Raw genomic sequence first — 18232 nt, 5'->3', positions numbered from 1 at the left:
TAAAAGAGCTTTCTGAGGGCAGACTCTAACTTCCATGAAGGCAAGGACCATTGTTTGTGTGTCCACTATATCCCAGTCCTAGCACAGTGCCTGACACATAGTTTGCCCTCAACAGATATTTATTGAATAAAAGAGTGACTGACTTATACTAGGGGAGTGGCAAAGATGGTAGAGTAGGAAGACTCTGAGCTCACCTTCTCCCCTGGGCACATCAAGATTACAACTATTTACAGAGCAACTATTGATGAGAAAAACCAGAAGACTAGTGGAAAGATATAGAGAAGGAACCACAACAAGACATGTAGAAGGGGCGGAGATGCAGTATAGTCAAGACCCATATTCCTGAGTGGGTGACCCACAAACAGGAGGATAATTACAATAGCAGAGGTTCTCAGATCCTGCCCAAGTAGCAAGTGGTCCAAGCCGCGCATCAGGCTCACCAGCCCAGGGGTCCTGCACTGGGAAGATGAGCCCCCAAAACATTTGGCCTTGAAGGCTAGCAGGGCTTACTTTCAGGAGAACCAGAGGGCTGTGGGAAATAGAGACTCTATTCTTAAAGGATGCACACAAAATCTCACATGCTGTGGGACCCAGGGCAGAAGCAGTAATTTGAAAGTATGCTGGGACTTTCCTGGTGGCACAGGGGTTAAGAATCCGCCTACCAATGCAGGGGACACAGGTTCGAGCCCTGGTCTAGGAAGATCCCACGTGCCATGGAACAACTAAGCCCGTGTACTGCAACTACTGGGCCTGCGCTCTAGAGCCTGTGTGCCACAACTACTGAAGTGCTCACGCCTAGAACCCGTGCTCTGCAACAAAGAGTAGCCCCTGCTCGCTACAACTAAAGAAAGCCCACGCACAGCAATGAAGACCCAATACAGCCAAAAATTAATTATTTTAGAAAAGAAAGTATCCTGAGTCAGACCCACCTGCTGATCTTGGAGAGCCTCCCTGAGATGCTGGAGGCAACTGGAGACATAGACACTGGCAGCAGCCATTTTGCGGAGCTCATTCTACCATGTGGACACTGGTGCTACCAAGTGCCATTTTGGAATCTGCCCTCCAATTTATTAGCACCAAGATCCTGCCCCACCCACCAGCCTTTTGGCACCAGTACTAGGCTGTGTCAGGCCAAGCAATTAGCCAGGTGGAGACACAGCCCCACCCACCAACCTGCCTGCTGCCTTAAGACCCTTTGAGCCTGCAGCCACCCCTGGACACGGTTCTGTCCACTAGAGGGCCCAGGACCAGGCCCTGAACACGAGTGTGCCGGCACTAGCCCCAGAACCCCCCAAGGCCCTGCAGCCAGAGACCCTGGGACATGGCTCTGTCTATCAGTAGGCTGGCACTAGCCTGGTGGCCAGCCTCACCCACCAGTGGGTAGGCACCAACCCCAGGACCCCTTGGCCTTGGCCCTGCCCACCAGTGGGCTGATACCAATTCCAGGACCCAAAGCCCTGAACCCAGAGACCCCAGGACCTGGCTCCACCCACCACAGTGCAGGAACTCAGCCTCTCAGCCTGCCATATCAGGACCCAGCCCATGCACCAGTAGGCAGGCACCAGCCCCAGGACTCTGGACTTGAGCCCTGCCCATCAGCAGGCCAACACAAGCACTGGGACATCATGGGCTCTTTTGTCAGCCACTCCAGGATCCAGCCCTGCCCATGAGCAGCCCGACACCAGCTCTGGGACCGCCCCCCCCCCCCACAGGGCCCTGCAGTCAGAGACCCAGGAACCTGGTTCCACCAACCAGTGGCCCAGCACTAGACCTGGGACCCCCTGAGGCCCAGCCCCACCCACCAGCAGGCTGACACTAGATCCAGGAACCCCCCCTTCCAGCCCTTCAACCACCCACTCCAGAACCTGGCCTCACCCACCAGTGGCCGCCTCTGCACAATTCAAGCCTGGCAACCAAGGGGGCCAGCCACACCTACCAGAATGCCCACAATAGTCTTCCCAACAGAAGGACCCATGCAGCACAAATAGGGGGCACACCAGAGCATAACTCTGGCGACCAGAGGGCAGTTGCTGCTGGGATGCATAGGATGTCTCTACAAAAAGTCACTTCTCCAACGTTGGGAAATACAACCAACCTACCACATACACAGAAATAAAAACAGCAAACTAGGCAAAATGAGGTGACACAGGAATATGTTCCAAACAAAGGAACAAGATAAAACCCCAGAAGAAGAACTAAGTGAAGTGAAGACAATCTACCCAATAAATAGTTCAAGGTAATGATCATAAAGATGTTCAAAGAACCCAGGAAAGGATTGGATGAACAGAATGAGAAGTTAAAAGTTTTAAACAAAGAGTTAGCAAATATAAAGAACAACCAAATATACATGAAGAATACAATAACTGAAATGAAAAATACACTAGAAGTTATCAACAGTAAATTCAGTGATACAGAAGAATGGATCAGTGAGCTGGAAGACAGAGTAGAAGAAATCACTGAGGCTGAACAGAAAAAAAGAATAAAAATAAGTCAGGACAGTTTAAGAGACCTCTAAGACAACATCAAGGATAGTAACATTCACATTATAGGGGTCCCAGAAGGAGAAGAGAGAGAGAAAAGGGCAGATAACATATCCGAAGACCTAATAGTTGAAAATTTCCCTTCCTGGGAAAGGAAACAGACATCTAGGTCCAGGAAGCACAAAGACTCCCAAACAGGATCAGCTCAAAGAGGATCACACCAAGAAGCATTGTAATTAAAATGGCAAAAATTAAAGATAAACAGAGAATATTAAAAGCAGCAAGGGAGGGACTTACCTTGTGGTCCAGTCGTTAAGACTTTGTCTTCCAATGCAGGGGATGTGGGTTCAATCCCTAGTTGGGGAGCTAGATCCCAAGTGCCTTGGGGCCAAAAAACCAGAACATAGAAGCAATGTTGAGACAAATTCAATAAAGACTTTTAAAATGGTCCATATCAAAAAAATCTTTAAAAAAAAAGCAGCAAGAGAAAAGCACCAAGTTACATATGAGGGAACTCCCATAAAGGTATCAGCTGATGACACTGTTTGCAGATGACATGATAATATACGTAGAGAATCCTAAAGATACTACCAGAAAACTAGAGCTAATCAATGAATTTGGTAATAGCAGGATACAAAATTAATGCACAGAAATCTCTTGCATTCCTATACACTAATGATGAAAAATCTGAAAGAGAAATTCAGGAAACACGCCCATTTACCATTGCAACAAAAAGAATAAAATACCTAGGAATAAACCTACCTAAGGAGACAAAAGACCTGTATGCAGAAAACGATAAGACACTGATGAAAGAAATTAAAGATGGTACAAACAGATGGAGAGATATACCATGTTCTCGGATTGGAAGAATCAACATTGTGAAAATGACTATACTAGCCAAAGAATCTACAAATTCAATGCAATCCCTATCAAACTACCAAGGGCATTTTTCACAGAACTAGAACAAAAAATTTCACAATTTGTATGGAAACACAAAAGACCCCAAATAGCCAAAGCAATCTTGAGAAAGAAAAACAGAGCTGGAGGAATCAGGCTGAAGTCTGGGGACTTCAGACTACACTACAAAGTTACAGTAATCAAGACAGTATGGTACTGGCACAAAAACAGAAATACAGATCAATGGTACAGGATAGAAAACCCAGAGATAAACCCACACACATATGGTCACCTTATTTTTTTTATTTTGTTTTTTTCTTTTTTGTGTTTTTTTGTGGTACGCAGGCCTCTCACTGTTGTGGCCTCTCCCACTGCGGAGCACAGGCTCCAGACACACAGGCTCAGTGGCCATGGCTCACGGGCCCAGCCACTCCATGGCATGTGGGATCTTCCCGGACCGGGGCATGAACCTGTGTCCCCTGCATTGGCAGACGGACTCTCAACCACTGGACCACCAGGGAAGCCCTGGTAACCTTATTTTTGATAAAAGAGGCAAGAATATACAATGGAGAAAAGACAGCCTCTTCAATAAGTGGTGTTGGCAAAACTGGACAGCTACATATAAAAGAATGAAATTAGAACAGTCCGTAACACCATACACAAAAATAAACTCAAAATGGATTAAAGACTTAAATGTAAGGCCAGACACTATAAAACTCTTAGAGGGAAACATAGGCAGAACACTCTATGACATAAATCACAGCAAGATCCTTTTTGACCCACCTCCTAGAGAAATGGAAATAAAAATAAACAAATGAGACCTAATGAAACTTCAAAGCTTTTGCACAGCAAAGGAAATGATAAACAAGACGAAAAGACAACCCTCAGAATGGGAGAAAATATTTGCAAACGAAGCAACTGACAGAGGATTAATCTCCAAAATTTACAAGTAGCTTATGCAGCTCAATATCAAAAAACAAACAACCCAATCCAAAAATGGACAGAAGACTTAAATAGACATTTCTCCAAAGAAGGTATACAGATTGCCAACAAACATATAAAAGGATGCGCGACATCGCTAATCATTAGAGAAATGCAAATCAAAACAACAATGAGGTATCACCTCACAGCAGTCAGAATGGCCATCATCAAAAAAACCTACAACAATAAATGTTGGAGAGGGTGTGGAGAAAAGGGAAACCTCTTGCACTGTTGGTGGGAATGTAAATTGATACAGCCACTCTGGAGAATAGTATGGAGGTTCCTTAAAAAACTAAAAATAGCACTACCATACAACCCAGCAATCCCACTACTGGGCATATACCCTGAGAAAACCATAATTCAAAAAGAGCAATGTACCACAATGTTCATTGCAAGTCTATTTAATATAGCCAGGACATGGAAGCAACCTAAGTGTCCATTGACAGATGAATGGATAGAGAAGATGTGCGACATATATACAATGGAACATTACTCAGCCATATAAAGAAACGAAATTGTGTTATTTGTAGTGAGGTGGATGGACCTAGAGTCTGTCATACAGAGTGAAGTCAGAAAGAGAAAAACAAATACCATATGCTAACACATATATATGGAATCTAAAAGGAAAAAAAATGGTTCTGAAGAACCTAGGGGCAGGACAGGAATAAAGACACAGACATAGAGAATGGACTTGAGGACATGGGGAGGGGGAAGGGTAAGCTGGGACAAAGTGAGAGAGTGGCATGGACATATATACACTACCAAATGTAAAATAGATAGCTAGTGGGAAGCAGCCACATAGCACAGGGAGATCAGCTCAGTGCTTTGTGACCACCTAGAGGGGTGGGATAGGGAGGCTGGGAGGGAAACGCGAGAGGGAGGAGATATGGGGATATATGTATATGTATTTTGGGATCTTCCCGGACCGGGGCACGAACCCGTGTCCCCTGCATCGGCAGGTGGACTCTCAACCACTGCGCCACCAGGGAAGCCCTATATACATCTTTAATAGTAAAACATTTGGAAAAATATTTTAAATGAGTTTGCATTATATGAAGAGGGGAAATGGCAATTTTCAAATGCCTTTTCCATTTGAAAGTACTATTTCTTCACTTTCTTCTTTTTGGCCTATTGTTTAAAAATAATTTTCATATACAGAATTCTTAAATTTTTGTCTCCTAGGTGAAAATTTTCAAAGAAGCAAGTTGTTTGGCCTCTACCTTAATAAAATTCTTTACTGGTCAAAAAAAAGGGTGGGAGGGTATCAGCTGATTTTTCAACAGAAACTCTGCAGGCCAAAAGGTAGGGGCATGATATATTTAAAGTGATGAAAGGGGGAAACCTACAACCAAGAATACTCTACCCAAAAAGGCTTTCATTTAGATTCAATGGAGAGATCAAATGTTTTACAGGCAAGCAAAAGCTAAACAGTTCAGCACCACGAAACCAGCTTTATAAGAAATGTTAAAGGGACTTCTCTAAGAGAAAAAGAAAAGGCCACAAATAGAAACTTGAAAGTTATGAAAGGAAAAATCTCATTGATAAAGGCATATATACAGTAAAGGTAGTAAATCAATCACATATAAAGCTAGTAGGAAGGTTAAATGACAAAAATAGTAAAGTCATCTATATGCACAATAAGTAGTTAAGGGATACATGAAACAAAAAGATGTAAAATATGATATCAAAAACTGTAAAACATGGAGGGGGAAGTAAAAATGCAGGGTTGTTAAAATGTGTTTGACCTTAAGAGATCAGCAACTTAAAATGAATATATGTGTGTGTGTGTGTGTGTGTGTGTGTGTGTGTATACACACACACACAGTAACTACAAACCAAAACCCTATAATAGATGCACACCTGGAAAGAAGAAAGAAATCCAAACACAACACTAAAGATAGTTATCAAATCACAAGAGAACAAAAGAAGAAGAAAGGAACAAATAAGAACTACAAAAACAATGAACAAAATGGCAATAAATACATACTCATCAATAATTACCTTAAATGTAAATGGACTAAATGCTCCAATCAACAAACAAGGTGCCTGAATGGATACAAAAACAAGACCCATATATATGCTGCCTACAGAACACTCACTTTAGATCTAAAGACACACAGAGACTGAAAGTAAGGGGATGGGAAAATGTATTCCATGAAAATGGAAATTAAAGGAAAGCCAGGGTAGTGCTCACTTCAGCAGCACATATACTAAAATTAGAACAATACAGAGAAGATCAGCATGGCCCCTGTGCAAGAATGACACACAAATTCATGAAGCGTTCCATATCTTTCTGGGAATTGGGGGTTGGTAGATGCAAACTATTACATTTAGAATGGATAAACAACAAGATTCTACTGTATAGCACAGGGAACTATATCCAATCTCCTGGGTAAACCATAATGGAAAAGAATATTTTAAAAAGAATGTATATATGTCTATAACAGTGTCACTTTGCTGTACAGCAGAGATTGGCATAACATTGTAAATCAAATATACTTCAATAAAAAAAAGAGAAAGAAAGCCAGGGTAGTAATACTTATTTCAGACAAAACCGACTTTAAAACAGATTGTAACAAGAGACAAGAAAGACATTACATAATGATCAAGGGATCAATCCAAGAAGATATAAAAATTGTAAATATATATCCACCCAACATAGGAGCACCTAAATCCATAAAGCAAACATTAACAGACATAAAGGGAGAAATTGACAGTAACACAATAATAGTAGGGGACTTTAACACCTCAGTTACATCAATGGACAGATCATCCAGACCCCCAAAAAAAAATCAATAAGGAAACACTGGCCTTAAGTGACACATTATATCAGATGCACTTAATTGATATATAGAGAGCATTGCATCCAAAAGCAGCAAAATACACATTCTTTTCAAGTACACAGGGAACATTCTCCAGGGTATATCACATGCTAGGACACAAAACAAGCCTCAGTAAATTTAAGAAAACTGAAATCATATCAAGCATCTTTTCTGACCACAACACTATGAGACAAGAAAAAAAATGCAAACACATGGAAGCTAAACAATATGCTACAAAACAACCAATGGATCACTGAAGAAATTTTTTAAAAACTTGGAGACAAATGTAAATAAAAGCACAACAATACAAAATCTATGAGATGCAGCAAAAGCAGTTCCAAGAGGGAAGTTTACAGTGATACAAACCTACCTCAGGAAACAAAAAAAAGCTCAAATAAACAACCTAAACTAACACCCAAAGGAGCTAGAAAAAGAAGTATAAACAAAGATCAAAGTTAATAGAAGGAAATCATAAAGATAGGGCAGAAATAAATGCAATAGAAACTAAAAAGAAAAAAATTAGTGAAACTAAGATCTGGTTCTTGGAAAAGATAAACAAAATTGGTAAACATTTAGCCAGACTTGTCAAGAAAAAAAGAGAGAAGACCCAAATCAATAAAATCTGAAATGAAAAAGGAGAAGATACAACTGACACCACATAAACACAAAGAATCATAAGCGATTACAATGAACAATTATACACTAATAAAATGGACAACCTAAAAGAAATGGACAAATTCCTAGAAATGTACAATCTCCCAAGAGTAAACCAGGAAGAAATAGAAAATATGAACAGGCTAATTACCAGTAATGAAATTGAATCAGTAACAAAACAACTCCCCCCCCAAAATAAGTCCAGGACCAAATGGCTTCACAGCAGAATTCTACCAAACATTTAGAGAAGAGTTAACAACTATCCTTCTCAAACTAGTCGAAAAAATTGCAGAGGAAAAAATGCTTCCAAACTCATTCTACAAATCAGGCATCACCCTGATACCAAAACTAGACAAAGATATCACCAAAAAAAGAGAAAATTACAGGCCAATATCACTGATAAACATAGATGCAAAAATCCTCAATGAAGTAATAGGAAATTGAATTCAACAATACATTAAAAGGATCATACACCATGATCAAGTGGGATTTTTTCCAGGTATGCAAGGATAACTCAATACTCACAACTTAATCAATGTGATACACCAAATTCATAAATTGAAGAATAAAAATCATATGATCACCTCAATAGATGCAGAAAAAGTTTGATAAAAGTAAACATCTATTCATGATAAAAAAAAACTCTCATTGAAAAATAATAAATTAATTGATTAAGAAAATAAATAAAATAAACTGAAAAAAGAAATTATAAAAGAACTCTCATCAAAGTGCATATAAAGGGAACATATCTCAACATAATAAAGGCCATACATGATAAGCCCACAACTAACATCATTCTCAATGGTGGAAAGATGGAAGCATTTCCTCTAAGATCAGGAACAAGACAAGGATGTCTGCTTTTGCCACTTTTATTCAACATAGTATTGGAAACCCTAGCAATAGCAATCAGGCAAGAAAAGGAAATTAAAGTAATCCAAATTGGAAAGGAAGAAGTAAAACTTCTTTGCAGATAACATGCTGCTATATATAGAACATCCTCAAGATGCCAACAAAAAACTACTAGAGCTCATCAATGTTGCAGTTTCAGGATACAAGATTAATATACAGAAATCAGTTGCATGTCCATACACTAAGAACAAACTACTGTATCAGAAAGATTAAGAAAAAAATCCCACTTACCACTACATCAAAAAGAATAAAATACCTAGGAATAAATCTAACTAAGGAAGTAAAAGACCTGTACTTGGAAAACTATTAGACAGTGATGAAAGAAATTGAAGACTACACAAACAGATGGAAAGATATACCATGTTAATGAATTGGAAGATTTAATATTGTTAAAATGACCACACTACCCAAGGCAAGCTACAGATTCAATGCAATCCCTACCAATATAATTCTAAAATTTGTCTGGAAGCACAAAAGACCCTGAAGAGCCAAAACAATCTTGAGAAAAAAGAGCAAACCTGGAGATATCATGATCCCTGATTTCAAACTATACTACAAAGCTACAGTCATCAAAACAGTATTGTACTGGCAGAAAAACAATCTCATAGGTCAATGGAACAGAATAGAGAGCCCAGAAATGAAGTCACACTTATATGGGCAATTAATCTATGACAAAAAAAGCAAGACTATACGATGGGGAAAAGACAGTCTCTTCAACAAATGGTGCTGGGAAAACTGGATAGCTACATGCAAAAGAATCAAACTGGATTACTCTCTCACACCGTGCACAAAAGTAATTTCAAAATAGATTAAAGACTCAAATATAAGATATGAAACCATAAAAATTCTAGAAGAAAACACAGGCAGTATGCTCTTTGACATCAATCTCAGCAATTTTTTTGTATACGTCTCCTCAGACAAGGGAAACAAAAGCAAAAATAAACAAATGGGACTACAGCAAACTGAAAAGCTTTTACAGTAAACTGACAAGCTTTTGCAGAGCAAAGAAAAGTATTAACAAAACAGAAAGGGCACCTACTAAATGGGAGATATTTGAAAATAATATATCTGATAAGAGAATAATATTCAAAATATACAACTCAATATCAAAAAAACAGTCCAGCTAAAAGATGGGCAGAGAAAAAAAATAGCAGAGGACCTAAATAGACATTCTTCCAAAGAAGACATACAGATGGGCAACAGGCACATGAAAAGATGCTCAAGATTATTAATATTGGGCTTCCCTGGTGGTGCAGCGGTTAAGAATCTGCCTGCCAATGCAAGAGACATGGGTTCAAGCCCTGGTCCAGGAAGATCCCACATGCCGCAGAGCAACTAAGCCCGTGCACCAAAACTATTGAGCCTGTGCTCTAGAGCCTTCGAGCCACAGCTACTGAAGCCCATGCACCTAGAGCCCATGTTCCACAACTAGAGAAGCCACCACAATGAGAAGCCCACGCACCACAACAAAGAGTAAGCCCCACTCACCACAACTAGAGGAAGCCCGCGCACAGCAACGAAGACCCAATGCAGCCAAAAATAAATAAATAAATTTATTCATTTTTTAAAAAAGATTATTAATATCAGGGATATGCAAATCGAAATCACGAGATGTCACCTGACACCTATCAATATGGCTATTATCAAAAAGACAACAAATAACAAGTGTTGGCAAGGATGTGGAGAAAAGATAACCTTTATACACTGTTGGTGGGAATGTAAATTGGTGCAGGCAGTATGGAAAACAGTATGGAGATTCCTTAACAGAGAAAAAATAGAACTACCATACAATCCAGCAATTCCACTCCTGAGTATTTGTCTGAAGAAAATGAAAACACTAAGTAGAAAAGATATATGCATCTCTATGTTCATTGTAGCATTATTTACAATAGCCAAGATATGGCAGCAACCTAAGAGCCCATCAATAGATGAATGGATAAAGAAGATGCCATATATAGATATTTATCTATCTATCTATCTATCTAGATAGATAGATAGATAGATAGATAGATATACACACACATATATACAATGGAATATTACTCAGCCATAAAAAGGAATGAAATCTTGCCACTTGCAACAACATGGATGCACCTAGAGGGTATTAGGCTAAGTGAAATATTGTCAGAGAATTACAAACATTTTATGATTTCACTTATATGTGGAACCTAAAAAACAAAACAAATGAACAACCAACCATAACACAACAGAAACAGAGTTATAGATACAGAGAACACACAGGTGGTTGCCAGAGGTGAGGGGGGTGGGGGGGCATGGAAAGAAATTGGTGAGGGAGAGTAACAGGTAGAAAGTTTCAGTTGCGAAATAAATGAGTTACAAGTATGAAATGCACAGTGTGGGGAATACTCAATAACTATGTAATATCTTTCTACAGTGAGAGATGGTAACTAGATGTATTGTGGTGTTCAGTTTGAAATGTATAGAAATACCAAATCACTATGTTGTGTAACAGGAACTAACATAGTGTTGAAGGTCAATTATACTTCCAAAACACAGAAACACACTCATAGAGAAGAGCTCAGATTAGTGGTTACCAGAGCTGGAGGCGGGTGGGGGTGGGCAGTGGTGGATAAAGGCAGTCAAAAGGTACAAACTTCCAGTTATAAGATAAAGTGCTAGGGATGTAATGTACAATATAAATAACACTGCTGTATATTATATATGGAAGTTGTTAAGAGAGTAAATCCTAAGAGCTCTCATCACAAGAAAAAAATGTTTTTTATTTCTTTAATTTCACATCTATGTGAGATGATGGATGTTCAGTAAACTTATTGTGGTAAAACTTTCATGGTGTATATAAGTCAAAGCATTATGCTGTACACCTTAAACGTGTACAGTACTGTATGTCAATTATATTTCAATAAAGTTGGAAGAAAAAAAAAGTGACTGGCTGAATGAGTGAATGAATGATGTGGAAGAGAAAGGTTAAGCCCAGGAACATGATGGGGGTACCACTGGAATGCTTCATGGGGCAGGGGTAGCTTGACGAAATGTCAGGTTTAGCATAATATTCTCAATAGAAATCCAAAACTCTACCTTAGCACCAAGGAAGGGTTGTTCCCCTGGCACCCAGGCCTTGAAGAAGGCGGGCCTGAGGTGCAGCCTAAGATGGACCCTGAGGCGGCGCCCGCAATGAGCCGCCCGGCCTGAGGGGGGCGCCCTCGCAGTGCAGGCGGACGTGGAGAGCCGGAAGGGCCAGGTAGCCGCGCCATTGCCTTCGCGAAGAAGAGGGTAGGAGCAGGGCCGAGGGCCGCAGGCGGGGAGGACGGCTACGGGCAGCGCCTCGCAGGAAGGACTTGGGGCGCAGGAAGGACTTGGGGCGCTCTCGGGCCGGCCCTCAAGCGGGTGTTGGCGGGGAGGGTGTTGGCGAGCAGACACGGGCAGCTGCCGGGGAGGCCTGACGCACGGAGGCCCAGGTCCGCCGCGTCCGAGCCCGCCCTCCGCAAGCGGTTCTGAGGACTGGAGCGGCAGAGCCGAGTCTCCTCCGCCGAGTCTCCCGGGCCTGGGGGCTGGGTGGCCAATCCGTCAGGCAGCGTAGGCGTCGTGCTGAGGGCCCACGACACTTTGCGGGGGGCCCATGAAATATATTAACTTGTGAAGACAAAAGAAAACAGTGAAACCTTAGGGCCGAAGAAAAGGGGTTTTGTTTTATGTTTTTCCACGTGAGGGGGGTGGAAATGAAATTGAAGGGCCCACGAAAATCTTTTTTGCTCTTCCACAGCAAGAGGTCAACTGCCTTTGTGGAGCTGAAGGGCGCGCCAGGGGCCAGGAGGGTGGAGGATGGGAGGGGGGGTTGGCCAGGTAGGGCATGGCATGAGGATGGAGAGTTGGGTAGGAGACACATGCAGAATTTCGGAGCCAGGGTAGGGATTTCAGATTTTGTTCCAAGTATAATTGGAAGCCATTGAAGGGTTTTTGGTAAGGGAGTAACTTGATGGCCTTTGGTGGTTCAAGGCCGAGATATAACCAGTTTGCAGGGGGACACCGATAAGTGGGCATTCTTGTCAAAAGTGGAGAGCATGGATCACAAATAGTCAGGTGCTGCTTAGGACTATGCCCAGACACATCAGGTGCATTAATTGATCATGTTTGACAGTATAAGGGAGAGAGCTGCCTTTTACCCCATTTAAAGAACAATGTTGGGGCTTTCCTGGTGGCGCAGTGGTTGAGAGTCCGCCTGCCGATGCAGGGGACACGGGTTCGTGCCCCGGTCCGGGAAGATCCCACATGCCGCGGAGCGGCTGGGCCCGTGAGCCATGGCCGCTGAGCCTGCGCGTCCGGAGCCTGTGCTCCGCGACAGGAGAGGCCACAACGGTGAGAGACCCGCGTACCGCAAAAAAAAAATAATAATAGTTTGAATGGCGCTTGTGCTTGTCTTCTCAAGCATCTCAAGCAAGCATCTCTTCTATGCCTTACCAAAATGTTAAATTCCTTTCTAAGTTTGGATGAGCTTCCAACATTTTATCCTTTGCACTTTCAATTTTGTAAAATATCTCCAAGAGTTCCTTTTATATGAAGCTTTTTGCCGATGGCACTTTTTCTGAGACATCTTCATACTTTTTGTCATAACCACTTTCCTCATTTATGTTGATAAGTTCACCTCACTAAATTCCTCTGTCTGCCTGTCTAGAGTCTATTAAACAACGGCATTGTCAATATTCTCACGCTCAGCTCTTTCTTCTGTTCATTTATGTTCAATTCAACTCTCACTTTCAGCCTTACCACTTATTGTTTCTGGGCTACACTTTCATCTTTTTTGGCCAATTCCTTCTTTCAATTATCTGTTTTTGTAAGATGTCAATGTGGGTTTATCACTAGGAAACAAAGAAGTAAAACTACACTCTTCTGTCTGTACTTAACCTGAATAAGAGATCTGCAGTGACCAGTCACCAACAGAATTTGAAAGAAGTGACATAATTGATCACTGATCATGATGTGTATCTGTTATTTATGTAGTGATTTGTGGGCTAAAGAGCTAGCTGTGGTTTGTACTTTTATGTAATTACAGTTAATATTCCATGGTAACTGAAATTAGAACCATGTTGTTGGGGGATTAACTTTAATTAACTAAATTGTAGTAACCGAGATTTGTGTATATTGGAACCATGCAAAATAAGAAGTGCCTATACTCTAAAATGACAAGAGTTTCAGATGTGAGGGAAGGTGGACAGGGGACATAGAAGATCATTCTACATCAAATAAGACCTTTGTCTGGGTGCTTGTTTGTGAATCTGTCTGTGTGTCAGCCTGAAATTCAGCATTGCATTGGTCTCAGGTACTTAATTTAAAAGTATAGTTAAGAGATACTTATGATATGTACCTTCTTGGTAAATATATTACTCATTGACTTGAATTTCTAGTTCAATGTTACTCTCAATAGATTAGCATATTCATTTATTTATTTGTTCAGCAGTACACAGCACACAACTGGAGCTCAATAAAAAATTGTTGAATGAACAAATGCTGACTTCCACTATCCAAAAAGGAAAGTTTGAAGGGAAATAACTTCACAGATTCATTTTAAGAAACACATCTATCTATGCACTCTTGGATCACTTATAAAAATCCTAAATTCCAAAGTGTTTCTGAAAATTATCATAAATATTGATATCTTTCTCTTAGACCCAGGGGAAATCAAAGACGCTTTTATTTTCCCTGCATTCTTTAGCTAAAACACAATAGTATAGAATCATTTCAGTTCCCAGAGGTGGAGACAAGTTTTTTAATCTAAAAAATATATTCTTTTATGATTGTCCTAATGTTCTTTTTGAAATATTTTTATTATTAAATATAACATATTTAGAGAAAATTTCATACAATATGAATATATACTTTAATAATTATAAAGTGAACACCCATGTAACCACAATAAAGGTCAAGAAATAGAACACTGCCAACACTCCAGAACCTCCCCTTTTTTCCCTTCTAATAATGCCCTCCTTCCTTTCTAGAGAAAATCACTACCTAAATTTTTGTGATAATCATTTCCTTGTTCTTTAAAAATAGTTTTAGCAGAATGTACACATTCCTAAACAATATATTTTTGCTTGTCTTTAAAACCTATGTAGATGGAATCATACTATATGTATTCTTTGTGTCTTGCTCTTTTATTCAGTATTATGTTTCTTAGAGCCATCCATGTCATTGCACGTAACTCTAGTTCATTCATTTTCATCGTTGTGTGAATATAGCAGAATTTATCTATTCTAATATTGATTGAAATTTGTGGTGTTTGCAATCTGGGGTAATTGTGAATAAGACTATTATGAATAGTCTTTGCTGCTATGATCTGACTTCATTCATGTATCCTGGTGCATGTCGTTATTCACAGATTAATGATTGTGAACAAAAAGGATCTACAGATAAATTATTATAACTAGTAAGAGAGTGCAGCAGTGTTGTGAAATACAGCATCATTATACAAAAATCAATTTTATTTCTATACATTAGCAACAAAACAAAAACTGGAATTTAAGAAGATGTCATTATAAATTAACATTCAAAAAAGATCTCTAAGAATAAAATTTAATAAAAGATGAGACTTTTGGGGAAAAATATGAAATTATAAAGTCTAGATTTTTTTAGATTTTCTATATAAACAATCAGTCATATCATCTGCAAACAATGACAGTTTTATTTCTTCCATTGCAATGCCTTTTATTTATTTGTCTTGCCTTATGGCTACCTTCACTACTGTGTTGAATAGAAGTGATGATAGCAATCTCCTTGTCTTGGATGGAAAACTTTCAGCCTCACCATTAAGAATGATATTTGCTCTAGATTTTTGTAAACATATCAGATTATTCCTATCGTCTATTCCTAGTTTACTAAGACTGATTCTTTATCATGTATGAATTGTTTTTCTGCATCTATTGAGATGATCATATAATTTTTCTCATTTACTATTTTAACGTGATGAATTACAGTGACTTTTTCTAATGCTATGTCAACCTTATGTTCTTGAGATAAACCCAACTTGGTCATGATGTGTTATTCCTTTTATATATTGCTGTTTTTCAATTTGCTTATATTTTGCTTAGGATTTTTACATCTAAGTTCATGGATGAGATTGTTCTATAATATTTTTCTTATAAAAAATTATCTGATTTTAGTATCAAAGGGTTATGCTAACCTAGTAAAATTAAATGAGTAGTGCTCCTCTCCTATTCTCTGCAAGAATTTGTTTAAGATTGAAATTCTTGGTCTTTGAGAGTAATATGGAACTCATCAATGGAATCATGTGGCCCTGTAGTTTACTTCTGGGAACATATTTGACTACCAATTAAGTTTTTTCAGTGGTTATAGACTATTTAGGTTTTTAAATTTTCTTTTTGATTTAGTATTGGTTAAATATGGTTTTCTAGGAATTTGTCCATTTTATTAAACTTACTGGTATAAAGTTGTTCATTATATCCTCTTGTAACCTTTTCCATGTTTGAGGATTTATAATGATGTTCCCTTCTCATTCCTGATGTTTGTTCCAAGTTCTCATTTGTTCTCCTTTCCAAATCTGAGCCCTGGGGATAAGTGTAAGCAGCAAGTAAAGAAAGAAGGCAAAGATGTTGGAGGTAGAGAAAACAGAAAGAGCAAATGCACTGAAGTGAATGGTATATTTGGTTTTATTTCAGTAAAAAACTTGAGGTAAACAAAGCCTCTAATAAGGCTGAAGATCAAGTTATAAAGGGTCTTGAGTGGGTTTTGAAGGGGAAAATGTGATTATATTTTCATTTTTAAGAATTACTATGTACCAAATAAACACTTTGCTAAGCTTTGATAAATAGAGTTGACAAGACAGGTTCTCTGTCCTTGGGAGGCTCACATACATTATGAGAGGCAGTCATAGAAACAAATTATAATATAGTACAATGCCAATAAAGAAACAAAGTCATGGGCTTTCCTGGTGGCGCAGTGGTTGAGAGTCCGCCTGCCGATGCAGGGGACACGGGTTCGTGCCCTGGTCCAGGAAGATCCCACATGCCGCGGAGCGGCTGGGCCTGTGCGTCCAGAACCTGTGCTCCACAATGGGAGAGGCCACAACAGTGAGAGGCCCGCATACAGGAAAAAAAAAAAAAGAAACAAAGTCATGAGGGCAGATAGCTTACTTTGAGACTGAAGTTTGACTTTTTGATTAGTTCCACTCAGTATCTCTAAGCATTCTCAGCCTTACATTATAGGCAAACATCTAGATCCCTTGGCAGCTGTTAAGATGGGATAGCTTAGAGAAGCTTGAGTTAGTACCTAGTTTGACTCTTGTCTGGACTTAGTCCCCTAGACCTGTGTTCATTGTTTCAACTTTCAGTTTTATGAAAGCCAATGATTTCTCTTTTCTTCCCTATAGGTGTAGAGAATATCTAAGTGGTGGCTACAGTTCCACCCCTGGTCTGGCTGCCATGTATCATGGGCAAACTACTAGTAAAGGGCCGTCTAATTCCACGCAGATTTACCAGCAACCTCCAAGGCTCCTCATTGTGCATATCGCTCTACCATCCTGGGCTGACCTCTGCTCCAACCTCTGTGAGGCTCTGCAGAATTTTTTCTCTCTAGCCTGCAGCTTGATGGGCCCCAGCCGCATGTCCCTCTTCAGCTTATACGTTGTACAAAATCAGCACGAGTGCATCCTCCCCTTTGTGGTGAGTATATCTGTATTTGTACATTTTATCCTGAAAGCAGATAGGTTTCTGGAGCAGAGATCACAGTTTTTATTCTTACAGTAATAACTGTGCCCATTCCCCATACCCAATACCCCACAGGCAACAGAAAGAGCCCGATGTCATCCTACACATGGGGGATTTGTACTGCAGAAGAGGAAACCCAAAATTATTAATATGGGAGTATATATAGGCCACATCTTACCCCCCATCTCCACTCCTGAGAGAGAGAGAGAAGATTTGGCATTTACAGTCCTTTGGAATATAAGCAACTGACCTCTTTCATTGCTCTTTGAAATGTAAACACAGGGAAGTAAATCTCTAAATTTTTTAGAGGTCTCTGGCTACTCTTATCTCCCTTTAAGTTTCTAAGACTTTTCCTTTAACCCAGGTTCCAGATTTTTTGCTCAGAAAGCCCCAACTGTGCAGAAATATGAAAATATTTTTTCTCTATACTTCCATATAGGACTCAGGTGAAACTCCCCCTAGGGTTTCAGAAGGCAAAGCCTGGGCTAAGGGCAATGCTTTTACAAAGCTCTCTCACACATAGACAGCTATCTCTTTTCCTCCTCAAACAAATTCAGATCTTCACTTTCTCCCCTTTACAAAGTTCAGAATCTCAGGGCTGAGAAAGAGTTCAGAGGTTCTAGTAAATCCTCTTCCTGAGGCAGCCATGCTGTTGGGATAGTCAGAAAAGACCTCATGGAGAGCCAGGACTTTGATTCCTACCTGGTGTAAATAAGACCTCCTCCCACATAGTGTCCATGGAAGCCATGTGGGAGCCTGGACTCCCTCCAACCTATCCAACATTAACAAGGTT

General features: G+C 40.0%; 1 protein-coding gene and 1 non-coding gene across 3 annotated transcripts in view; both read left to right on the top strand.

The window, feature by feature from the left end:
• The first annotated feature begins 6544 nt into the window (after positions 1–6544).
• On the top strand, positions 6545–6651 carry LOC112413665 (U6 spliceosomal RNA). Its single transcript, XR_003006019.1, has one exon. It is a non-coding gene; the product is annotated as a U6 spliceosomal RNA (small nuclear RNA).
• Positions 6652–17154: 10503 nt separating this feature from the next.
• Positions 17155–18232, top strand: part of M1AP (meiosis 1 associated protein) — a 76327-nt gene continuing 75249 nt past the window's right edge. For both annotated transcript variants that reach the window (XM_024765683.1, XM_024765684.1), the window contains exon 1: positions 17155–17394. In XM_024765683.1, coding sequence (XP_024621451.1) covers positions 17155–17394 — 240 coding nt within the window. The remainder of the gene's footprint in view (positions 17395–18232) is intronic.

This window comes from Neophocaena asiaeorientalis, unplaced genomic scaffold (genome assembly GCF_003031525.2).
Source record: "Neophocaena asiaeorientalis asiaeorientalis breed wild unplaced genomic scaffold, Neophocaena_asiaeorientalis_V1.1 scaffold1090, whole genome shotgun sequence".
NCBI lineage: Eukaryota > Metazoa > Chordata > Mammalia > Artiodactyla > Phocoenidae > Neophocaena > Neophocaena asiaeorientalis.
The sequence above is the reverse complement of the archived record's forward strand: the minus strand, read 5'-3'. Positions and strand labels throughout refer to the sequence as shown.